The sequence below is a fragment of the Eimeria mitis genome, genomic scaffold (assembly GCF_000499745.2).
Source record: "Eimeria mitis Houghton genomic scaffold, Emh_scaff30, whole genome shotgun sequence".
Classification (NCBI taxonomy): domain Eukaryota; phylum Apicomplexa; class Conoidasida; order Eucoccidiorida; family Eimeriidae; genus Eimeria; species Eimeria mitis.
The window spans coordinates 18,929-44,164 of NW_024015196.1; the positions used below are offsets into that span (position 1 = coordinate 18,929).

General features: G+C 55.3%; 3 protein-coding genes across 3 annotated transcripts; all 3 read left to right on the forward strand.

Moving 5' to 3' along the window:
- Positions 1–4,616: 4,616 nt before the first annotated feature.
- EMH_0031680 (uncharacterized protein) lies at positions 4,617–6,971 on the forward strand (the record flags this gene model as incomplete). Its single annotated transcript, XM_038022516.1, has 4 exons — positions 4,617–5,309; positions 5,519–5,974; positions 6,310–6,633; positions 6,750–6,971. 4 exons carry the CDS (start codon positions 4,617–4,619, stop codon positions 6,969–6,971), a joined length of 1,695 nt encoding a protein of 564 aa, XP_037878370.1.
- Positions 6,972–7,192: 221 nt separating this feature from the next.
- Positions 7,193–13,368, forward strand: EMH_0031790 (uncharacterized protein; the record flags this gene model as incomplete). Its single annotated transcript, XM_038022517.1, has 10 exons — positions 7,193–7,246; positions 7,414–7,722; positions 8,031–9,095; positions 9,279–9,683; positions 9,985–10,024; positions 10,406–10,662; positions 10,989–11,201; positions 11,490–11,866; positions 12,447–12,940; positions 13,106–13,368. 10 exons carry the CDS (start codon positions 7,193–7,195, stop codon positions 13,366–13,368), a joined length of 3,477 nt encoding a protein of 1,158 aa, XP_037878371.1.
- A 1,553-nt stretch (positions 13,369–14,921) lies between these two features.
- EMH_0031910 (uncharacterized protein) lies at positions 14,922–23,843 on the forward strand (the record flags this gene model as incomplete). Its single annotated transcript, XM_038022518.1, has 7 exons — positions 14,922–16,716; positions 16,835–17,150; positions 17,321–19,061; positions 19,234–19,372; positions 19,640–20,053; positions 20,292–23,391; positions 23,672–23,843. 7 exons carry the CDS (start codon positions 14,922–14,924, stop codon positions 23,841–23,843), a joined length of 7,677 nt encoding a protein of 2,558 aa, XP_037878372.1.
- Between the last annotated feature and the right edge of the window lie 1,393 nt (positions 23,844–25,236).

Sequence of the window (25,236 nt, forward strand, 5' to 3'; positions counted from 1 at the left end):
CAGGCTGGTCACTGAGGTCCAAGCAAATGCTCAAAAATTGTCGGCAGTGTTAGTGCATGTGGCAGTAGGGCCTGGTTGCGCATGCACATGGAGCTTCAGCATCTCAGAGCAAGCCGCATCAGACTGCATTGCAACTCGTGTCAGGCCGCGATCTCTCGTTCAGCCCAAAGACTTCCCGAAGCTAGTTCTAGGAAGCCCGCTCGCTGGAGAGCCGCTTTTTCGAAACTCTTATGGTGAGTATTCCCACTCTATTGCGGCCCGCACTGTTTTCGAATAAGATCGACGGCTTTCACTACGCCAGAAGGTTTCCTGAGACCATCACAAGGACCATCACGAGGGAGTGCATGCATTTCTCCGCTGTTTCCTACGTCGTCTCCACACTGTATATAAGCGTCCTATATCCTTTCTTCTTGGGATATTTATTCCATTCTCTTCCCGCAGAGGAAGCAAATCTTTTTGGGAGCTCTGCGAGGCGCATTCCCTCTTTGCTTCTGGGCATATGGAGTTCAGTTGTCTCGCCTGGAGGTCGCATGAGTAACCTCCACTGAGCGACCCAGAGCGTGCCAAGGATTACGCCGTCGTGAGATAGCGATACTGATTGATTGAAAGGGGATGACTAAAGCTATCGTGAAACTGTTTGTGAAGCGTATCATTCCTTTGTATCCGCTGCATGCTTCCTTCGGTCTCTGTAGAGTCTCTGGGGCCTCTATACCTTCTGGGAACTCCACAGGAGCCTCCCGAAGACGAATGGATAAGGCGCCATCTAATGGCCGGTGGGTGACATCGCAATGCCGAGATAAGTCGAGCCGGGGATGCTCTGGAAGACAACCTGATGACATGCACTGTCTCGCTCGAAATTTGTCAAGCATTCGATGCATTGGGCCCCCCAAGTCACCCCCGCGACTGCCCACGTCACGGCAAGATGGATAGGGCTCGCTGTCCTACCGTATTTAATACGTAGCAAATGATGACTCAACCATTCACACACCAGTCGACCCTTGTGGCCTTCCACTGCTCATTGACTACATTGGGTATTGGGCAACAACTCCGGTACGACACGTATATTGCGAGGCCTTCAGGTCTGCTGACGCTTGTTGTACGGAACAAAACAGGTTCAGCGCATCGGCATATCTCACCGTCAGACGCGTTTCAACCCTTTCGACAAAAAATTCCAATATCGACGCACCGCGTGACGAGCAAGCGGGGCCAGTGCGTCGCGGAAAATGGCGTTCTACACTCGTAGCCACCAGCAATCCGGAGTCAGTGCGAGTTCCAGATGCCCGTAGAAAGTCACTCGCAATTTATGGTGCGATATAGAGCATGAAGCGGTTTGGCTCAGAGTGAAGAGCCCAGGTGACTGCCCTCTGGAGTATAGTATAGTAGCTGTTGTTATCAAGTGTCATAATTGGAAGAAAACAGATTGTAAAGTACGCTTTTCCTTTAAGCACCTGATTGATTCTCGATTTTGTCGGCTAAGTTACGGCGCCTCCGGGGAGAACAAATGCGCCAGTAGGAGTGTTCGCAAGTGTTACCTTAGTTACAGGAGGAAAACATCAAGGTAAACGGCTGAGCGCTTCAAGGTGAGTGTTTCAATCCCAAGTAAAATGGGTAGAAAGCGGTACCGGCAGGGTTCGAACCTGCGACCTTGTGGTTAACAGCCACACGCTCTAACCTACTGAGCTACGGAACCGTGGCGCGCGGTCCTCTTCTCATTTCCACCGCGCGTTTCCAGTCAAGCAGAACAAACAAGAGTGGTTCGAGTGTAAATCCTCACATCCATCAGTAACACCTGTGTTGAGTTTTCCTAGACCTTGCACAGGTGCAAGACCTCAAGTGGCGAGAAATACTTTTGTTAAAATACATTTAAAGGGAGATGGGCACGTCTTGTTCCTTCTGATTACGAGCTCCACGTCTTTGACGAGAAGGAACGCGACCACCAGAATGCTCGAAAGTGCTCCCATAGTCGCCAAATGTGAATTCTGGGGTAGACGGCAGACTACTTCATCATGGGCATCACTACCCTACGTAAAACGGGTAGAAAGCGGTACCGGCAGGGATCGAACCTGCGACCTTGTGGTTAACAGCCACACGCTCTAACCTGCTGAGCTACGGAACCGNCCGGCAGGGATCGAACCTGCGACCTTGTGGTTAACAGCCACACGCTCTAACCTGCTGAGCTACGGAACCGTGACGCGCCCTCCTCTCCTTATCTCCATCGCGCGTTTCCAACCGAAGTGGACAACCGGCAAAGTTTCCGACGCGATCCCCCCAGTTCCAGCAGTACCGCGTGAGTGGAGTCCCCTTTGGCCTTGCACAGGTGGACGAGCCGAGGTCCTGAAGAATGGCTGTGTCAAAATACTTTGAAAATAGGGAGATGATTTTGTCCCTTTCCTCTCGAATAAGATTTGCATCTCTCCGGAGTGAATGAGGGCGATTTGCGGAAGATTTGAAAGTGCTTGTCTAGTCGCCAAAGCCAAATTCTGGGGTGAGCGGCAGATTGCTTCGAGATGCGCATCTCTACTTCAAGCAAAATCGGTAGAAAGCGGTACCGGCAGGGTTCGAACCTGCGACCTTGTGGTTAACAGCCACACGCTCTAACCTGCTGAGCTACGGAACCGTGGCGCCGTCCTCTATAGATGCTGCACCCGAACAATCTGCAAGAGGCCTACATGCAGCAGGAGTTAGACGGTAAGGCAAGGAGTAAAACGAAAATGCCGGTCCTACTCGTGCCTGTAAATTCGAACTAGCAAAATCTGCGTCAATAAACGTTGCGAAGATCCACAACCGACAAGGTCGTGCGGCGGCGCTGCAACATTTACTTGTAAACATATTTGACGTGGACAGCCTGTTCCAGGTGTTCCAGGCCGCTCACACTGCGTGCAAGGTTGACTGTCTTGAGCGCGACAGAATTAAGGCTGAACAGTTGCGGTCGATGAGCGCTGAGCTAGAGGCGAATACTCTCTACTCACGGTGGCGGCGTCTTTCGATGCCAATGTTGTTGGAAATATCATGCCAGGCGTTGGCGCTCTTTAACCGGTGGTGATGGCGAACAGGAGCTAACAATTCCGCTGAAGGTGTAGTGCTCTAGCTGCTATATTGGGGTGGTAGAACCGTGAACCCCCGCCTTGTGAGCTCAGTCAGAGTGCGTTTTGTTCAGCTGCGGGGTCCTGTGGCCACCGTGGATGCATCGCGACGATTGTGCAATCGTGGGCTGCGATACGACTAAAAGACCCAATGCAATATTTCGTCAAAACCAGCTAACCTATGCTTCAGTTTTCATTCGTCTTGGGCACAACAGGACAAGGGATTGGGGCTGGTACGGAGAGGAGGCAGCCTGTCGTGAGTTGCAGCATTGGGTCATGCAACCCCTACTGCACAACACACCCAAGCTCCCGGATGACGTATGCACTAAAGCTGTAAGCAGTTATTTAACAGTAAATTAGCCTTCTGGGGCCAGCTTGCGCGCAAGTAACCTTGCATGCACCAACTTCAGAGGGACCATGCTACACGCAGCGTCAGCCGAGGGTCCTTGTGAGCTGCAGCGGCGTGAAGGCGCTTCACTAGTATGTCCACAAGTGGCTACATTCCTATACTGCTGTTTGCAGGCATCCCCAGTATAGCGGCACAAGATCCTGCTGCTGCTCCGCGGAGGAGTTGTAATGTCCAGGAGGCCAGCATCCTCTGTTGTAAATCCTCCTGCGTTGGCGATACCATCGAGCAGCAGCAGTGTGCACGAGAAAACTGTATTCAACTGCTAAACGCTTATTTGGCTTCCAACAGCTGGCATATACACATGGACGGCCGAGCAATTCCTTTAAACCGACCCTGCTACACTTCGAGTACCGCGTTGCATTTGTAACGATATTCAAGCCAGTGACAGCTAAAAAGAGAACGCCATGCAGCTGTGATATACATACGCTCTTTTGAGCCAGCTGGATTGTACTTTGCGGGGTGGATAATTGGACACATGTTCAAACTCCGTTACTCGTGGGTCCAGCGCAGGCCGTTGAGTAGCCTGCTCCTCTCTGAGTAGCACTACACGTTACAATACTGGCCGATACAGAGGTTTTACCTTACACTTAAACTTGCTGTGCTAATGGAATTCATCAATGAACATTGCATGCCTTGTGAGCGTCCTTTTTCGTGCATGCGCATGTAGCTGAGCCCCAGTGTCCACGAAGGAGGTGTATTACTTTGGTCTTCTTCCACTACTTTGTACGGCCTTTTTTGTTTGTTTTGTTGAAGTGTGTCATTTGTCTTCCCTTTGTCCCCGGTCTCGCCTCATTCTTAGCTTACCGACCGTAACAGTCTCCCTCCCCGTTTTCTCTTGTGTTTGTGTGTTTGTGTTGAGAGAGACTCCAGCGGCAACTTTGTGGGATGAAAGGCAACCTGCAGCAAATTTCGTTTTAGAAGGCAAGAAGGGAAAAGGCAACAGAGAGGGAAAGGCGGAGGACGGGGGCCCCCAGTTGCACAGACACGGGGGCCCCCACGGTCCCCGCCCTTCACGAGAGCATTTACAATTCGCTCTCGTGTGTTTAGCACCATAGCACCGCGGTGTTTCTGTAGCGATATAGCCTATTCCACCCAGCTAATTTTGAGCCCGTGAGGCAACAGCGATGGAAGATAATGGCATGCCAGAAGACGCTGCTCTAAGGCGGCAGCAGCATCAGGAGCAACAACAACAACGGCAGCAGATTGTATCGGGCCCAGACCCAAATGCAGAGGCCTGGCAGCTTGAGCTGTACTACCTGCTGGAGTCGATAGAGGCATGCCAACAGCAGTTGGTTCTCCTTTGTGAAACACATACTGGAGCAGCACGTACTGCTGCTGCTGCATCCGGCGGAGATGCAGCCAAAGCTGCTAGCCCCTCACTGGGGGACTCTAGGACACAGGAATTCGCGACAAATTGTATTATGCTCCTGTGCACAGACGCCGCATCGCCAGCACAGCGTCAGCAGGCCGAGGTGTCTTTGATGGCGTTCCAGGGATCCCCAGGCTACCTCACATTACTTCTGCAGTGCTACTTACGCTGTACGGCAACTGCCGCCGCAGCAGCAGCAGTCGCAACAAAGGGAGCAGCAGCAGCAGCAGACCAGCTGGTACAGCTCACTGGAAAGCTGCAACCGCCAGTGCCCCACGACCCGGAAGCCCCCTTTGCTGCGCTGGTCCTGCTTAAGGGAGCACTCCAAAGCAGATCTACGGTGAGCAGTAGCAGCTGCAGCCCCTCTGACAGCAGCAGGGGCAGCGCCCTGCAGAAGGCTGTGGGACTGACGGAACAGCAGCAGCAGCAGGCGATGAGTCAGGAGCAGGTGCAGCAACGATAACTGTAGCAAGGGCTAAGCATCACCTTATTCCGATGCTTTACCAGCAGTGGCTTTGAAATAAGACGATGGCTAGGAACTAACTTATTCTACAGCCATTGCTAGTAAAGCGCATCAACGGGGACCCCGTACGTCGTTCGATTTGCACGCTTGTGCATTGCATCTGCTTTGACTTGCTTGCTTGTGCGGCTTCGTAGGCACGAGGCTCTGATGCTGCTGATGATGTGCTAAAGGGGGAACTGGCATTTGTACAGGCATTGCTGGTGTGTCTGTACAAGGTAGTGGGCGCCCCACGTTGTTCGCGCATGCTCAAGGTGTACGTGGCGCTGCTGCGGCGCCTGGCGAGGGCTGCAGCAACGACAGCAGCAACGAGTGCAACAGTAGCCAGGCTGCAGCAAGTGCTGTCGCAGCAGTCAGTACAGGAAACGTTAAATAGCTACAGCAGCTGCAGCTCTTCCTGGGGAAGCGTCTTGCCTCTTGGTTGTGGGACACAGCCACTGCAGCTCCAGCAGACGGTGCGCGAGGCGGCAGCAACGGATGGGGCACTGTTGCTGCTGGTGCTTGAGACAACGATCGTACGACTGCTGAGAGCAGCACAACGAGATGATGCGGACACTGCTCTGTACGCGCACCTCCTAAAGCAGCTCCTGAAGGTAACCACAACACAGCAGAAGAACTCCGGCAGGCCGTTTCAGTACTTGGCCTCTCCATCTGCATCTGCCCAGCTTTCCCCGTCAAGCGTAGTTTAAAACGATAGGCTCTGAACCTGCATAAACCTGTGAATTTCCTTTTATCTGTCTTGGTCCACTCGCTGTCTCATTGGTATCCCTCGTTGTTTTCCTTCTTTTTCATTGAGGCTGATGCTTCTGCGTCCTTCGGTAGTCCACCCCTCTGCACCAGTTTACTTACAGCTAACCCGATGCGCCTGCTGCTGCCTTGCTTGCTGCCTCTTTTGCTGCTGCTGTTGCTGCTACTATCGCCGCTGCAGGAGCTGGTGACTGTAAGGATTGGTGGGGGCCAGTTGTTCTTCGCCGTCTGCACGACGCTGCTGCCTTTTCTTAGTCAGCTCGTGGCAGCTCTTGCGGGCCGTGTGTTGCCGCTGGTTAGGGTTAATATCCAGCTTCTAGGGGAGCAGCAGCAGCTGCAGCAGCGCCTGGACAAGCAGTTGGGGTACAGCCGTGAAGGGGGCCCGCAGTCGCCGCCACAGCAACAGCACCAGCAGCAGCAGGAGGTTCAGTGGTTGCAGGAGCAAGTAGAACGCATGCAGCGCGAAATCTACGCACACAGTGAAACCTGGGAAGACATGGCAAAGGTGAGGCCCTTGCCTAACCCCTATTGCTCCGGGGCCCTCGTCGCCCCTGCTGCTTACAGTGCATCTGTTCCCTGGCCTTACTGCCGCAGCTGGTGGTGCTTTGCTTGCTGCTGCAGGTGTTGGCCCATATTTCGAGCTCGCTGCTCATGTGTGAAGCCAGGGCTGGCAGGGCATCGCAGGATGTGGGAGACGTAACGGCTTTACAGGAGCTTCATGAATTGGTGCTGCTGTTGCTGCAGCAGCAGCAACTGTCGGGGGGCGGAACTCCTTACTCAGCGAGGGCTGCGTTCAAGCTTTTTAAAGTTCTTCTTAGAGGCAAGGGATCACAGCAGCAGTAGCAAATCTTTCAGTAGCAACGGCAGTAGTGCTCCGATCAGCTGCAGTAGTGCTGCTGTTTTTGGGGCCGTTAGCATGCCTTCCCAGCGCTGTTAGCATCCCCGAGTAGGTTTGTGCCTGCGCTGGAGTGAGAATACTCCTGCCTGATGGTGATACTGTTGCTGTTGCTGCTGGCGTAGGCTTCGCTGAGGTAGCGGACCGACAACCCTGGGCCTTCGCAAAGATGGGGCCTGGCTCTATGTCGAAGCTACTGCTAGCGGCCGTCCAGCAAAACAAGGTTCGTTTGTCGCTGCTACTGCTGCTGCTGCTGCTGTTGATAGCTTTGTTCCTGCTGCTTTTCCAGCTGTCGCGCGCGCATTTGCTGCTGCCAGTAAGTTGCTCGGTTGGGTGTCTTCTTTCTGCTGCTACTACTGCTACTTGCATATTGCATTTGCACTGCTGCAGTTCTTCAGCTGCCACACCTTCGTGGAGCAGGAAACGGACTCGCCGCTGCTGTCTCTCCCTCTTGAACTGATAGCGAGTGCTGTGCGGGGCTCTATGAGCTTCCTGCTGGACACCGGCAGCAGGCAGGCGGGAGAGGTGGAGGGTCCTCGGTCAGCAGCAGCAGCAGTAGCAGCGTCAGAGCAGGAAGAGGCAAGGCTTCTCAAGTCCCAAGTATCTGAAGACCTCCGTACTTTCTTTGCGTCCGTCGGGGGGCTGCAGAGCCTCATGCAGGACATTGCTCCCGCAGTATTCAGGGCAGGCGTCAGCGAGGTAAGAGCTCTGCTGCTGCTGATGGTGTTTCATGTCCTGCTGATGATACTGATCCCCAAGACAACTCCCCTGCGGCTCTTCTTGTAGACTTCCCGGTACATTGCCCAGTGCCACCGTACATTTGCAGCACCAAAAGCAGCGCCCACAGCAGCAGCAGCGTCGGCTTTGCTGGAATCACCTATAGGTAGAAGGTAGCCGCATCGGCTTCTGTCGATCTTATGTTTTCTTCCCTGCATTGTTTTCGGTGTTCGTGCCTGTTGCGGTGTGCTTATCACTCTTTGCCTAACTGTTGCCTCTCTGTGATGCAGTCCGTTGACTTCCTGCTACGGCCTGAGGAGCTGTACGGAGATCTCGGCTGCGTTGAAGAGGGGACGAGGCCCCTACGCGACGCCGCAGTGGCGTTGCTGGAAGACTGGCTGGCGCAGGGGCTGCTGGGGCCGGCCTTTCTGCTTCGCACCATTTTCGCGGCGAGTGCCTCTTTAGAGAAGCTGGCAGCACAACCAGCAGCGGGCGCAGCAAATGCAAGCGCAGCAGCAGTTGCATCTGTGGCTGCAGCAGCGAGTTCCACCTACCTATCCCAAGTCCAGGAGGCTGACGGGCTCCTAGCTCTTTTGGCTGCGTCGCTGCAGGGGGCTATCCGTGCATGTATATTTGAACCGGACCAGCAGGAGGAGCAGCAAGGGCAGCGACAGCCACTCGAGCAGCGGCGGCAGGTGGCTGTTCAGGTTCTAGGGGCCGACGGCGCTGCACCCTACGACTCTGCCGTCACGCAGCAGCAACTCCAGCAGATACTGCAGCAATTCAGTCATCTGTCGCGCCTCTTACGATGGCTTATCACCACGGGTCCGTTTGCTGCTGCAGTGGCAGCAGCAGCAGCAAACAAAGATCAAGAAGCAGCAGCAGCCCTTGCTATTGTTGCTGCGCGCTGCTGCGCTGTGCTGAAGTTGTTGCTGCGAATACATTCCCGCGTATCTCCAGCTGACTTCCGAGAGGCTCTATCAGGCTTGGTGGAGGAGTTGCTTGTCCCACAGCCCCTTATGAAAGTGCTGGTTAACCGTCACACTGCCTTGCAGCAGCAGAAAGTGCTGCTACAGCAGCAGCAGCAACAGCTTCAGCTGGAGCAGGTGCTAGTGCAGCTGCAAGCGACAGAAACCCTTGTGGAGACTGCGCTCACAGCTCCACTGTTCGAAGCCGTAACAAACTGCGTGCAAGTTGGGGCTCTAAGTGTGGCTAAGGCAATGATCAACCGTAGCGCTGAGCAGCAGGAGTTTCTGGAGCGAGGACAGGAGCAGGAGGCACAACAAGAACAACATGGGCAGCTGAAATTGCCATATAGGGAGCTGCAGAGACCTTTTCTGCTGCTTTTAGCGCAGGTCAGCAAATGCATCCACTTGCTGTGCTGTTTTTGCTGCTCTGTTCAATGTAGTCTATAGGCTCAGTCGGTCCGCACGTGGCTGCTGCTGTTGCTCTGGCACGGGACTTTGCAAGAAGAGCAGCAGAAACAGCAACGGCATCGCCAGCTGTCAACGTGTGGCTGCTGCATGTTTATGTTTCAGAGCAACCGCAGTCTCTGGAGCAGCAGACTGTTGAAGATGCTGCTGCTGCTGCAGTCATGCGGCCGCGAGGAGCAGCAAGAGCAGCCCCTGCACGATAGTTTCTTTGACTTCTCCGACCTGCCGAACTACGGCAACGTGGCGTATCTGCGCCGCATTATTATGCAGAGTGACAGCAGCAACAGCAGCACTAGCAGCAGCGGGGGCGAGCTCCGGTGCTCTCAAGTGTACGAGCAGCTGCTTCATCAGTTCAAAGCATACAGCAACAATGAAGGACTACAGCTGCAGTTGCTCACATTTTTGCATGGCGCGCTGCTGATGGGACGCCCAGAAGTGTCTTTACATCTGCCTCCGGGGATACTGCCCGTGCCAACCTTGCCCTTGGGGCTGTTAACTGCAGCTCTTCAGGTGCCGCATACTGCTGCTGCTGCTGCTGTACATGTACTTGCTACGCTTGCTGTTGCTGCTCAGCTCCGCCGACGGTTCTGCTTTTGGGGTGTTTGGTTGGGATAGGGGCTGCGTGTTGTTTTGCTGGCAGGTGCAGCAGGTGGAAGCTACCTGTCCAGTTGACCGCCTGCATCTCTGTTTATAGTCTGATTACTCCTGCACTCTTTGATCTGCGTAGTGTTGAGGGGATTCAAAGCTACGGTAGGGGTTCAGGCAGGGGGTCACAGGGTCAGGGTTTGTACCGTTTGCGCGTTGGCTTCAGGCTTGCGGATGGGCAATGGGTGCTGGCTCCAATCCAGACGGTAAGGGAGCCCTAGTATCTGCTTCCATTGCTGGTGTCTGCTGCTCCTCCCTTGACTTCATGCCTGCGTGTCTTTCTATTTTGTCTTCCCCTCCCCCCTGTTTTCTCTTTTTTGTATGTCACCCAGGCTCCATATGTGGGGCTGTGAGTTCGTTGTTTCGTGACTTAACCTCATTCTCGGTTGGGATTTGAAGTCATTTTCCTTCCCATGTCATTTGGTCGGATTTGCACCTCTTGTTCGTGTCTGGTTGTAGCTTTCTTTATTTGCTTCTGCTTGTGTATGTGTATGCGCCTGTGCGCCGTCTCACCACCTGCATCCCCTGTTTCTCCCTGTTCAGCAGCGTGATATGCTTGCCACCGCTTCTTTATTTGCACGTATTAGGATCTTATTTTTTCTGGTTTCTCTCCCCGTTCATGTCTCTCGCGCTGTCTTTGTCTGCCGCTCGTCTGCCCGCCCCTGCCGTGTCTACTGCAGCACCTACCAACGCATTTCTCATCATGCGTCTGCCTTTCTATCTGTCTTTCCGTCTGATCTCCGCAGCCCCTGCAGAGCCATCGGGAGCATTGCAACGCTGCGGTTTCCGCATGCTCATTGGAGTCCTCAGAGCGGCGGACCCCCTGCGCCACTCGCAGGAGGAGGTCCGTGCGTCCCTACGTAGACAGCCTGTATTTGTCTGTGCCGCGTAAAGACATGAGACATGCTCCAGTGTCTCCGTGGTGCTGCAGAGGAGCATGCACGCTGTACAGAGTTGCCCATCTTGCCATATTAAGCTGGGCGCGGCCAAGCTGCTAACAGCAGCCGCAGGGAATGCACGCATGCTGAGCTCTGGGCCTTGTGTGGGCCAGAGTGCAACTGCACTGCAAACGACACACGAAGCGGGGGAGGCGAGGAGTCACGATGTGATTGTAAGAGTGCTGCTCATTATTCCGCCTTTTCCTTGCTGCTGCTACTGCCGCTGCTGCAGGTAATGCTGCTGCTGCAACTCATACCAGCGATCGCCGACCTGCGCCTGAAAGTCGCCGAACCACAGCGGCCGTTGCTGTTGCTCTGTTTGTTAGAGTCAACAGCTCTGTGCATCGCTATAGGGGCTGCTCCGCTGGCACCCCCCCAAATACGGCAGATGGCGGGCTCGCTCTTGCCCTTGTTATATTCCTCTGCAGAGACTCGGCTGGTCCAGGTATTCAGGCAATTGCTGCTTCGCCGCTGTTGCTACTTCCTGATTGCCTCTGCTTGCCGTTGGCAGCTGCTGTTGTAAATGAACCGCTTCTCCGCTGACATCAACCGAGTTCTTGCTACTGAATCCTGGGTTCTTTTGAACTGTTCGACCTCTATATATGGGTTTCTGCAGAAATTGAGACACCTAGGCAACAGCCTGTATATGTTCTCGTCTGTTGCGCTTTTCGTAGCTCATTTGCTATGATACTGAAGATTAGATTGTTGTCGCTTGTGCTGTTGCGGTGCTCAGAGCCCATGCTTAGGTAAAGTGGTGCAGCAGCAGCTGAGCGCATGCGCGATGCTGGTCTTGCAGCTGCTGCTGCTGGATCGCGGGGATTGGCCCTTGCTGGAGAAATTGTTGCAGCGGGCCTTGGCAGCTACAGCTTCGCGTGCACTGTTAAGTCTGGAGGGGGAGGGAGCGCAGGCAGTCTGTGGCAGTTTCCCTGTGCTGTGCTGCTGGGGCCTGCGGTACCCTCTTGCATTTGTTGCTGCTGCTACAGCGGCGCTTGCGGCAACTGCAGCAGGGGTGAGGCAGGAGCTCATGGGGCCGCTCATGTTTGCAGCAGAAGAGGTGCAAATCAACGAGCTACTCCTCAGGTTTGCTACTGCGATGCTATCCACCAAACGGTGCGACCGTCTAAACAGACTCAGACAGTCTCCGTTCCGTCCTTTGGTCTGGCCTTTCCTGCACGTATATATATATATATATATATATATATATATATATATATATATATATATATATATATATATATATATATATGCCTCGCGTGACATGCACAGCAGTATATTCAGTACATGCGTGTATGCATGTGCGTGAAAATCCGCCTTCCATACGGTTCTCGCAGTAGCGTGTTTAGTGTTCCGTCTCTGTGTTGCTCTTTTGACCTCTGCTTGTTCTCATTTGCCCCGCCTTGCATCTGCACTTCATCAATTCATTCCTTCTGTATCCTTTCCTTGTCGTGATTTGCTTTTATGTGTTCCTTGTCTGTCTCTATCTCTGCCGATGCGCCTTTGTATGTGACCGGAACTGGATTAGTGTTTCTCTAGCATTTTCTTTCTTGTTTGTTTCTGGCATTGCGTGTCTGTTTGTCATTTGTATCTCCTTGCCCTGCCCTGTGTCTTCCCTACCCACAACGAGGGTCGCTGTCTCCGTTTCATTGTTCATGTGTCTCCGCTTGCTGGCGTTCTCTGCCTTCTGCTGCAGTGCCGCTTACTTTCGTCTCGTGGCCGTCGCGTTCGTAGCTCTCTCTGTGCGCATTATTTCACGTGCCTTATCCTTCACGCCCTCGCTGGCTGCTGCGGGTGGAAGCAGTACCTGTACTTCCGAGCTGCTGATGCAGATCTCAGGGCTGCACATGGAGCGGTGTGCGGCTACTCTCGAGGCCGCCGTCCAGCTCATTGCAGGCGCTGCAGTGACTCACAGCAGCAGCAGCACGAATAGTACACCACAGCATTCACCTTCAGCTGGGGAGAGACGGGGAAATCTAATGGGGGACCCCGAAGCTTTGGTGTCTGCACACTTGGAGAGGCAGCTGCTGTCTCTGAGCGGCGAAGCAGCATCCAGCGCTTCGGCTGCAGCGGCTGCGTTGCAGCAGCCAGCGTGCCCTCCGCCTGAAGTGAGGCGGTGTCTCGCGCTGTTGCATATCAGCCTTAGCGGGGCCTCTCTAAACAAAGACGACTGGAAGCAAGGCCTAGTCTGTACGCCAACTCCCACGCTACTGACAACTTTGCTGTTCCTCCTGCTAGGGGACTTACGCGCCCAAAGACACCCTACCCTGCCCTGTATGTTAATCTGTGTACATAAGCCAACGCTTCCTCATTCGTTGCTCTTGTCTCTCGGTGTATTGGTATTCTGTTCCGCAGGGTTGCTTGAGGATGCCGTTAGCACGGCGAGAAGTTGTTTCGTGGCGCTGCGCTGCGTTTCTTCGGGAGCCCCCCTGGCGTACCCTGGAGGACCGGCTCAAGCGAATTGCATTCTAGAAAGGCCTCTCAGCGAGGCTCCTCTGGGCTTCCCTACTCCGGCCTCAGTTGCGGCGTGGAGCAATCATTTGAGTCCCGAAGCGCGGGATGCCCTTGCTGTGCGCCTCAACGGCATCTCGCAGATGTGGGGGGAGTTCCAACAGTAGCAGTAAATGCCAAGACTGCATCAGGGGGCAACGACGTTCATCTGGAACTTATTTTGATTGTCTCCAGCATATGCATGTAATAGGCATGGTGGGGGGACTGACCGCAGTGGTCCAGTGCGGTCTGGTGGCTCTGCCCTTGCAATGCATGCAGAGAAGGTTCGCTGTTTGCAAAGACTGTACGCGTGCAGGTGCATGCAGTGTGCATGCAGCGTGTTTGCACAGACGGGGAATGACTGGGCATGCATCCAAAGGGCGCAGGCTCAGCGGAGCGTTCGAAGCCTCGCGCGTAAAATAGACACAGCGAAGTGTGAACGCAGTATTATTTTAGTGTCATTTGAAGCACCGTTCACCCTAAACTCGAATATTTAGCTCATATAAGCCCTGCTTTTGAGGCTTTTGGGGGCCTGGCGATCAGGTTCAGGGGCGCAATCTCTCCTGTATGAAGTAATTCTGCTGTCAAGAGACAAGAGAAGCATGGGGACAGGCAGCAACATACCTGCCCTAGCAGCGGCAGCGCTGTGCACGGTTTACACTACGACTCCTGTGTGGCAGTCGGCTAGCTAGCTAGCTAGCTAGCTAGCTAGCCATATGGCAACTTCCAACGGGCAGACTATGCAGGTGGCTGGCTAGTTGCGTCTGCAGTAGGATCGGACCCGTGCACAATGCAGCACGCGACACCTGTTGCATGCTGTGGTGGGCATTAGAAGTGCCAGACAAAGCTCAACAAAGGCTCTGAGGCGCATCTGCTAAGGCCCTCGCTGGCCCCCCAACCTGTACTCTTGGCTCTCGAGCAAGCCGACGGCGCGGGAGCGCTCGGCGGTCCTAGGAACGCAAACAGTTGAGAAACATAGAGGTGCTCCTTTAATTACAATGCATAAACATCCCAAATAAACACACATATCAAGCTTTTGCAGACAGAAGAAGTCGTGCCCTGAGCAGCAACAAGACACACGGCAGGAGCAGCTGCAGCAGCGCAGCAGCAGCCGCATCACATGGTAACTATTCTTGACCCTCAGCGGGCCACAAGAAAAAACAAGTCATGTATATATGCTCACATTTTTGAAAATTTAATAAAAAGCCCCGTTCAATTCTAGTGCAGGAGCCGGTTTCGGGGTCCCCGAGTTTTCCAGCCAGGTACCGTCGGGGTAGGGGCCCTTCGTGGGGCCTTCGGCAGCAGCAAAGAGGGGCGCCTGCGCTCTTGAGGCCTCCTTCTGATGTGCAGGTGACTCCTTTTACCCGCAGCAGTGACTGCAACGGCAGCGTCAGCTAGAAGAGAACATGCAGCAGCAGCGCAACGAGCAGCAGCAGCGGCAGCAACAGCAGCAGCTGCGAACGCTTCAACTTCTTCGGGACCCTCATGTGTTCCGCAGTTAGGGGCCACAAAGCTGCCCCTAAGTGCCCCCTGCAACAGCATTTGCCACTGCTGCTGCGGGGGCCTCTAGTTGCTGCTGCGGCGCCATTCAGCTGTTGCTGAGCCGCATCAATGCAGCAGCAGCGGTTACGACGCCAGGCAGCAGCAGCGGCAGAGGCAGCAGAAGGGGCGCATGCTGAAGATGCAACCGGGATGCGGGAAGACCCCGCAACCCAGCAACTCACTAGGTGCTGCTCCTGCAGCAGCCGCTGGAGCAGCTGTCGAGGCGACAAACTCTTCTCCTACGGATAAGTCGCTTGCAGTCGAAGAGGTGGCAGCAGCAGAAACGGAAGCAGCAGTAGCCAATCATTTGTCCAGTGTCTTAGTGTCAGATGGGCTCCCAGCAGCAGAAGCGGCTTCGAAAGGAGGGCCTTCAGCAGCTGCAGCGGCAACAATAACGACAGCGGCAGCAGTTCAGGATGGGCCTGGCGCGAGCTGCAAAGCAGACGTAGCCGTTGCAACAGGAGCAGCAGCTGCTGCTGCTGCGGCTGAGGACAACTTGGCATTGGGGGCCTCAAAGCTGGGATCACCAAAGGGGCCTCTGGGCCCAGTCGGGGCTTCGCCGGTGTCGTGCCCCCTCCCTTTAAGCGCAGCAGTGATGGGGGGGCCCTGGAGCCCCCCAGCGAACATGAATATTTGGCATTCCCCTTCCCTGTCTCCAGTAGAAGCCTTTATAAAGTCTGGCGAGGAGTCGCCGGGGGCCCCTCCTGAGGAGGCCCTGGCCAGGCCACCTTTTGGGGCCCGGAGGGGACTCAGCGAAGAAACCCGACAGGGTATCTCCGAAGAGGCCCCCCAGGGGCCCTCTGTGGCAGCTCGTGATGCCGCGAATCTAGAGACTTCCTGGGGACCCAGGGATGCGGCTTCAGGTGCCCGGCCTGCCGGGGCCGCGAAAGACACCTTTGAGGAGGGGTCTCCTGAGGAAGGCCCAGGAGGAGCTGCTGGCGGCCGCCTTGAATCTGTAGCAAATGCCTTTCTGGAGTGGTGCAGCTCGGGGGACTCTGCGGGGGCCCGTGGGCATTCTGGGGGCCGCGGCGACGGCTGGGGCACCCGAAGGCAACTCCTTGAGGGGTTGGCAGAGAGGTGTCACAGACAGGAGCTGCATCTGCAGCAGCAGCAGCAACGGCAGGCGGTGATGGAGGCGGAGAGGCAGCATCAGCACCAAGAGGAGCAACACCAGACGTCGGTAGATTCCTTGCAACAGCAGGTCTCGGGTTCGCAGCAGCAACAGCCTCTCGTGCAGTTGATGCAACAGAAGCAAACAGCGTCCACACAGCAACAGCAGCAGGAGCAACCGGAGTCGAAGCAGCAGGACAAGGAGGTGCCTCCGCAGGAGCAGCAGGAAATAGGGCAGCAGAAGCCGCAACACGAACAAGAAGACCAAAGCCAGGACCACCAACAGCAGCAGCAGCAGCAGAAGCGTCACAAGAGGCAATTTTCGCGCAATGTCCGTTGCATGCCATCACTTGTTGAGGCCTTTCTTGTCCTGGGGCCCCCTGCGGCGACCCCTGTCCTAGACAGCTGCATTGGCCGCTACTGCCAGCAGCAACAGGAACAGCAGTGCTGCTGCTGCTGCTGCGAGGCTAGAAGTCGGCAGGAAGAAGATACCCCGGCTGCGGCCGCTGTTGCTGCCAGTGCTGGTGAAGGGGTTCACAAGGACTTCGTCTCCGAGCACGACCCGGTGGGGCATGAGAGGGAGAAGCAAAAGCAGCAGCAGCAGCAGCAGCGGCAGCAGCAAGGGCAGGAGCTACCACGAAGCGGGAGCAGCAGGAGCGAAGACGTAGAGCGAACCAGCAACAGCACGAGCAGTAACGACAGCAGCAGCAGTGACCTGTTACAGCCGCACGTTTGGTGGTGCTGCACTTGCAAGAGCGCTCCGTGCGCCTTTCCTGAAGGGGCTGTCCCGCCAGAGTGTAGCCGCTGCAGCAGCAGCGAAGGCAGTAGGAAAAGAAGCATCTGCGCCAGCTCGTTCTGCGCCTCCAGTAGGGTTCAGAGCTTGTGCAGCCAGTCGCAACGGCGCCCTTCGGCGGTCACTTCTGTCATTGCATGTTCTAGCAGTAGCAGCAGTAGCTGCAGCAGCAGCAGCAGCAAACACGCCGTTCCAGCACCGGCATTTAGAAGATGCAACAGCAGCTGTCCAAGCGACGGCAATAGAGGCAGGAGCAGAAGGAGGACCAACAGCTGCTTGCTCCCTGATTCCAACCGCAGCAAAGAGCCCGTTGGTTCCAGTGGCTGCACCAGCACAAGCAGACGCCCCAGCAGCAGCCGAGGGAGCAGCAAAAATACCAAGAGGGCTGATGCTCCGCATCTCCATGCGCCACGAGCACCAACAGCGGCAGCACACATCTGCGGTCCACAGTCGAACGCAACAAATGTGGGGCACGGCAGCAGCGGCTTTTGTTACAGCAGCAACAGCTGCTGCTGGTGCTCCAGCAGCAGCTACTACAGCGGCGGCAGCAGCAGACGCAGTTGCAGCGATACCCCCTCGCGCTCCCATGAAGAGGGAACCAGGCGCCGCAGCTTGAGCTGGCCGATGTCTCACAGGGGAGCTTCAGCTGCTGCTCCAGCAGTTGTTGCCGCTGCAGCACAAGCAGCGGCGACAAGTGCACCTGCAGATGCAGCAGAGGATCTGACAACTGTAATAGCTGCATCAACTGCAGCAGATGCAGCACAAGATTGTACATCTGCAGTAGCTGGATTGACTGAAGCAGATGCAGGCGAGACTGCTTCACCAACTTTAGAAGCCGCCAACAGGCCAAACAATCACTCACTTGCTATGATTCGTTGCCGAGTCCGTGGCGTCTGCTCTTGCAGCGGCGGCAGCAGCAACACCGGCAGCTGTTGTAGAGTAAGCTCAAGCGAATACTCACAGCGCTACTGCAAATGCAGTTACACGCCGAGCTTCGACGTCGCAGTGACGCGCAAAGGGAAACCCAAGGTCCTCCCCGTCGTGGAGCCATCATCATCAGCAGCAGTAGATTCAGCAGATCCACCAACAACAACAGCTGGCCCAGCAAAGGCGGCGGGAACAGCGACACCAGCTGCAGCAAAAGAGCCAGCAGAAACAGAACCAGGAGCAGAAACAGAAGATGGAGGTGGAGGTAACGCCTCGTGGCTACCGCCAGAGGTACCCCCAGCCGCAGAGATGTTCTGTTTTCCACAGGGGACAGCGAAGGTGCTGCCCGTCAGCAGCGGCTGTCTATGCACCCTTCTTCAGCCGCCTTCGCAGCAGCAGCAACAGCAGCAAGAAGGTGTTGCTGCAGCAAGGCCCTGTACGTCTCCTTGGCAATCGTACTTGCCGCCTGTATTGACGGAGCTGCTGTCTCCAGGTGTATGCAAACCAGCAGGAGCGCCAGCGGCAGTTCCCCAATCTGTCTTAGAATCAGCGCCTGCAGCATCCCCTCAAATGTTTTCTGAACCAGCAGCTTCGGTGGCAGTCGCACCGGCAGCAACGCCAGCAGCAGAACCAGCAGCGTCATCGGCAGCAGCATCAGCGCGAGATCTGCCATGCATGTGCCAGTGGGGTGGCTGCCCGTGCGCTTCTCTGCTGAGAGTGCATTCTCCCTCCTCTTCTGTTTTCGTCTTGACAGATATGCAGGGTCGCAGACTATATGGACACTGTCTTCGCTTCTTCGAGCTCGTGACCTTTAGGGTGCCTAGCAGCAGCAACAACCTGCTCAGCAACAGCAAAAGTCCCGCTGCAACAACTGTTGCTGCAGAGCGAGACGCTGTGGCAGATGCTGTAGCAACAGATAGGGAACAAGAAACAAACAAAGCATGTGCAGACACAGCAGCAGCAACCCCTGGGTGCTGCGGTAGTGAGCCCCCACTGGCTTATGTGGAGAGGGCGTTTTGCGTGCTGTCTGAGCTCCCGTTCTTCGGGGTTTTCCATGAGTGGTTGTGGTGTACGTACACATCGTACGCTGCTCTATGTCAAGCAACGGCATGCAGTTCCAGAGGTCACATCGTACTCCAGAAGCAGCAGCAGGTAGAGAAGCGGTTGCTACTCCCCTCACCACTGTTGTATCTACAACAACAAGCCACAAGGCTGGTGGAGGAGACGCCAGCTCCAGTGGCAGCCCACTTATGGGTGGTGTTCCCGCTGCAACAGGCTTATATGCGTTGTGAAAGCAGCAATAGTAACACTGGAGATGCCGGTGCTGTCAAGAGCAACAACGACTACAGCAACAACAACATCAACTCGATGCAGGTTTCGGTCTCACTGGAGTGCACTCGCGCCCTCCAATTCGCCCTGCCGTCGCCGGGAAGCTTGCCCCTGCTGCAGGTGAGCTTCCGTCGCTGCAGCTGTTACTGGACCCGTTCCTGTAGGTGTTGCAACAGCCGTGCTTGCTGCAGGCGCTGCACTTTTCGTTGCTACAGTTGTTTCTGGTGCAGTTGCAGCTTCATTGAAGGAAATAGTGGATCTGGTATAACCTGTGTTGCTTTTCCTGCTGCAGCTGCCTGCAGTGAATCTTCTGAAGTCCTTCCCTCTAGAACTGCTGTTGCTGCTGTTCTTGCTGCTGTTGTGCGAAAAGCAAGTCGTGCTGCTCTCCGCATCTGTAAATCGCCTTAGCCTGCTGCCTTGCGCTCTCACTGGTCAGCTGCACCACCCATAACCCCAGCAACAGAAAAAACAACAGTAGTAGTAGCAATGCGGTGTGGGAGCGCGTGCTATTCTGCGAAGCTGAGCAATGCTAGCTGTTCTGGCTGCTGTCTCAGCAGCGTCAGCAGAACCCTTAGCAGCAAAACAGGCGACACAAGAATTCTGACAACTGTCCCGGCAGAATCCTTCGTGTGCTATCTCACGTGTATCTGAGACAGATCCGCATCTTTTGTTGCTGCTGTGTTTTGGTGTATGTACAGCCTTGATGTACCCCCTCCGGTACTCTCAGGTGTTCGTCCCGTTGCTTCCGGCCTCCCTCGCGCATTTTGTATCGATGCCGCTCCCCTTCTGCGTTGGCTTTTTGACGCCACCTCCGCAGCAACCGCAACAGGGAGTTCCGGCTGAACTACAGCCGCAAGGGAAGAACAGCAGTGGCAGCAACTCTCACAGGAAGCGCAGCGGCATCCCCAGAGGAAGGGCAGCCCCTCCTGCAGTTTACGTGTGCACTGTTCCTGATTTTACAGCAGCAGCAGCAGCAACAGCCGCAGCAACAGCAGGAACAGTTTCTAGCAGCAGCAGCAGCAGCACAAACAATAACTGCACAAACACAATTTCCGGCAATATGTTGTACGCCATCAACCTTTTCTCCCACGCTCTTGATACATTTCCCCTCGGTTAGTTTGGCTGACTTGCTGCTGTTGTTGCTGCTGCTGTGCTCGCCGTTGCTATGCTTTGAGCAGCAACAGCTGTAGCACCGGCTGCTCCTTCGGACGCAGTGCATGCACGTGTTATTGCTGTTGCTGCTTGTCTGCTGCTTATCTTGATTCAGTAGCTCTGAGCGATGTCAGCACTCAGTTCAGGACGGCATGCCACTTGACTGCTGCATTTCTTCTGGTGTTGCTGCTGCTTTAGGAGTTTATTTGGTGGACTTGGACAACTGCTCTCTATCTCTTTCCCACGTTGCCCTTGCGACTGCAGCAGGGGACCCGCAGCAGCGCGACTCGTTGGACCCTTTAGCAGCAGCAACTGCAACAGCAACCGCAGCCGAAGCCGCGGCAACAGCAACAGCTCCAGGTACTGTTGCATGGGGGCTGCCCCCCTTGCCAGATATAATGCTGAGAAAGCTTGTCGCGAGCCTTGTGCCGTTGCTGTGCAAAGACGCAGTTGCGGCGGCGGCAGCAGCGGCAGCGGCGGCAGCTATCGTAGATGGTAACCTGACCAACCAGCAGCGGAAGATGCTGCAGCGCCACCAGCAGAAGCAGCATAAGAAGCGGCGGCAACAGCAGCAGCAGCAGATCCCCTCGTTTCTTCCATCCAACTGGCTGGTCCTTCGGGAGAATGTAATTGCTGCAATCACAGAAGAAGCAGCAACATACAGTGCACGGCTTGCTACTGCTGCTGCTGCTGAGCTAGGCAGTCTCAGTAACAACGCTGCAGGAGGCGCAGCCCTGCAGTCCCAGCAAGGCGCCGCCAGGGGTGACCCCCTACAGCTTCTGCGTGCAAACAGCAGAAATCAGCAGCAACAGCACTTGTTTAGCCCACAGTCAGGTGGCCAGAGCAGCACTAGCTTTGGTGCTGCTCCAGCAGCTGGTGCCGCAGGGGCAGCAACTGCTGGCAGCAGTAGGATCGGCAACACCACTGCCAGAGGGGGAGCCAGTCGTTCTCATAGCGGGGCCCTTCTTTCTGTCTTTCGCTTCTTGAATCTCTTGCCTCCTGGAAAGACAGATCAGCAGCAGCTGCAGCAACGGGAGCTACATCACCTACCGCAACCCGCCAAGCTGCAACTTCAGCAGCAGCAGCAGCAGCACAGGAGAGATAACTGGCTGTGGCGGCTGTGGGGGCAGCGCTCTTCGACTTCCGGAACGGACATGACGGACGCAGCAGCAGCAGCTTCAGCAGCTGCCGCAGCTTCAGCGGCGGCAACTGCTGCTGCCGCCGCTGCTGCTGCAGACACAGCACCTTCGCTCCGGGGCAGCCCAGGGCAGTCTGCTGCTTTCCGCTACTCGTCCGTTCCCGTCGGAGCTCACGCTGCAGCTGCAGCTGCTGATGCTGCCTCATGGATGCGGGAGAAGCAGCAGCAGCAACGACAGCAACAGCAGCAACTGGAACAAGAAGAGGAGAAACGACGACAAAAAGAGGAGCAGCCGCCGTTCGAGAATCCCGAACACCCGTCACCCTCGCCGGATTTGTGTGTTTCACCTGCACGAGCAGCAGCAGCAAGCGAAGCAGAGTCTGCGAGCGTTGCTGCTGCAGCTAAAGCTGACGATTCCCAGCAACAGCAGCTGGCGATGCAGGAGCAGGAACAGCAGCAGTCTCCGTTGCAGGAGAAAGAGCAGCAGCAGCCCGCAACGAGCACCAGCAACCGCGGGCGGAGGGGAGTGTCACTGTTGTTTCAGCGGCAATGCAGAAGCAGCAGCGAAGTTTTTGAGCGCAGCAGAACGTGGGTCAAGGCAAAGAGACCTTCTGCAGCAGCAGCAAGAGGTCTTACTCCGGCACCCACGGCAGCAGCAGCAGCAGTAGCAGCGGCGGCAGCAGCAGCAGGCTCAGGGGTTAGTGATAGAGACGAGTCGTGGGGACCAGGGGATGCTATTTCTTCAGCCCCCGCGACATTTGTTGCTGCAACGGGATTGCAGGATGGAGCTGCTGCCGTTGCTGCGGCAGCAACAGAGCCTAGCTGCAACTTGCTGCCGGTGTGGCGCGAGTTTTCGGGCGTTTCATTTGAGTCTTCTGAAGAGGGTGACGCCTTGAACATACCTGTTGTCTACCCAAGCGGTCAGGACGCAGCCCCTGCCACCTCCGGTGCTGCTGCACCCAGCAGTAGCAGCTTGGGCGACCAAAGCATTGCAGAGAATCAACTGCATTCTGAGGCCGATGCAGAAGCGGAGGCAGCGAAGGCAACAGAAGCAGCAGCAGCAGCAGCTGCTTCTGCTGCATCTCGTATGGCTGCACTGCAGCAGGCAAGTACTGCATGCATACAGCCCCAGATTGATCCTCTGGATGGGGCAGAGAATCCTCTCACCATCCTTCGTGAGTGGAACTCTGCTGTGGCCACTGGCGGTTGCTGCCAACAGCAGCAGGAGCAGCTACACCAGCAGCAGATGCAGCAGAAACAGGCGAATGCGGTAGCAGATTCAGTTCTTCGGGAGGTATTCCTTCGCTTCTTTGTTGACTTGCTACGGGGTTGCACCGTTATTACTCGATCGCGCTATGGCGCCCCCTTAGGCTATCCTTGCGGGGGTCCCTTTAAAGGCAAGGATACCCCGGGCAGCGGTGGGAGGCTAAGAGGACAGGGAGCCCCAGTGGATGGGGGGCCCCTGCTGCAAGAAATCTGCAGCACCCAAGCATTTGCGAGCTTTTTACAGGTCCAGGATGAGGCACGCGCACTGGAGCATGCTGGAAACTCTTCGGAAGGGGTCGGCCACCTACCTGGAGCAGTTTCCCCGCAGGCTTCATTGGCCCCCGTCCATGATCCGAATGCAGAAGCTGTTAGCCCCCGCTCGCTGAGGGCCGTCAGGAAAGCAGCAACTGCTGCCGCTCTCTACTGCAAACCATTTTGGGCCCTCGAAGCCGAAGACAAACGCCAAAGAACCAACAGTAACAGCAGCCGCAACAGCGGCGTCCACCCGCTCGCAGCAACACCACCGGTTGCTGGTGCGCCGGGAAAGGCAGAAGCCCTTCTGCAACAAGATCACCAGACTGCTGGCAGTGTCGCTTCACAGCAACTACGCGGCTCCTGCGTCCCTTGGGGCGTAAAATACACCGTTCCTGCCAGGCCGTACACTGCAGCTACCGCTGCTGTCTGTAGTACCAGCAGCAGCAATGCTCATCGCGTTATGGGCGAAGATTTGGCCATGCTGCTGCGGCCTAGGTGGCCCCTTTCTTGGCCTTCTGCGTCCCTTAGGAGTGCAAGGAAAAATTTCTCATCAAGATCTGCCGCCTGCTCTAGAAGCAGCAAAAGCGCCAGCAGCAACCGCAGCAGTAGCAACAATGGCAGTGAGGGCCGGCTCCAGACGTAGGGGGTGAACCGCACTGCTTTCAAGAAAAGACCGTATCATCTGGTCTTGTTGCGTGACGCAACGGAAACACCGACAGCAGCAGCAAGCGGCATTTGGTGTTGCTGCTGTCCAGGCCCTGGCGGCCTTAGAAGTAGTCCCTACTCATTCGGTGCTACCTGGTTGTGAAGTAGCAACCGCCACTGCAGCCTGGAACTGCAGTAGCATTAACTGCAGTAACAGCAGCATCGGGGGAAGCCGCCTTAATAGCATTAACTGGTTTTGTAACACATTTTTCAGTTTCATAGAAGAAGAAACCATGATCAAGTTTTCCAGCGCTGTTTTCCTCTCATGTGGAGCAGCCAAGTTTATGGACAAGTCCCAAGAGCGTTCGCTTCTCGTTACTTTCTTGTTTGTGGGGACGATCACCTACCGGAAAACGGATGTTGTGGAAATGCGAACATTTACTTAATGAACGCAGTTGCTCGCAAGCGTGTGCACTTGTATTGGCAGCTTCTCCCGTATGGGGACTGCACAGGCTGACTGTGCATGGGACTGGACAAAATGACTGCGTATGCAATGCATGTAAAACTTCACCTACACATCCCATGTACGCCTCCTTCTCTGTAGCTTATTTTAGGCGTTCTTGACGAAGGCATACTCCTTTCTCACGCACCTATAATATGAATCGAGCATATCTTTGCAAGCTATAAGTCCCATGGATCTGGTTGATTAGGGTGCATCTCTGTGGCGTCTATGCATCTGAAAGACTTGCGCAACTTCCTGGTGCAAACGAACACAAGCAGAATATGACCGGCTCCACAGGTACCGGAACAGTAATGAGCAACGCGCAGGGACGATATGCCCCTAGTTTATCACACAGCAAACAGCATTCTCTAAAGCGCAAACAGAGTGGACGACGAGGGTATCGATCCCTCTACCTCTCGCATGCTAAGCGAGCGCTCTACCATTTGAGCTAGANCGACGAGGGTATCGATCCCTCTACCTCTCGCATGCTAAGCGAGCGCTCTACCATTTGAGCTAGACGCCCCCGCGCTGCCGACGATATCCTTCTTCTGCATTGCAGCTGAACTGACTGGATGTCACCGTCTTGCGTAGCAAGCAAAACCTGTGGCAGCTCGGATGTCGAAGATCTACAGCGTTCCCCACACGCCCTGTGTATCTGCATCCCTGCAGCTAGGCTGTTTCCCGAAAAAGGCTCTCATCTAAGTGCTAGGACTGCAGATGGGCGGGTTTGTACACATTGATCGTCGAACACCACTGCAAACACTCGCCGGCCTACCACCGCCTGCAGACCGTGCAGGAGGGGTCCATCGCTAGCAGTCCTCCCTTTGTCTACCTCTCTAAGTCCCCCCGTACAGCTCAACTACGACATCTGCTAACTTTAGTTCTAATTTAACTAAGCATACCAAAGAAACGAAACTCAACGAAGTCTAACGCAAAGCCGCCCACAAGACGTAACAAGACAGCGCATTGCCCGACGAAACCGTATGCCTCGGGTAAGCAGGTAACCCCCCAGCTTATCTATCGATTTCATTTACACTTAAAAAGAGCACTCAAGAGGATCCATTTTTTTCTGTGCCTACTATTCCAGCTCTAGCTGCAGCACATGTTGCTGCTGCTGTCGTTGGGCAAAGTCGCAGTTTAGCTGCCTATTGCATTTCCATGTGGCACGTGGTAATTCTTCTTTAAGCTTTTTTGAATATGGCCGCTTTCGGCAGCTCCTATATAAACACGGTCTATAACACAAGGCTAAGCAACAGACAGAAAAGGAAGCAACGCAGGGGAGCCCCTCAACGCAAGTCGGTTCTGCCACGGGAGCGGCAGCAGTAGCATCAAGATAG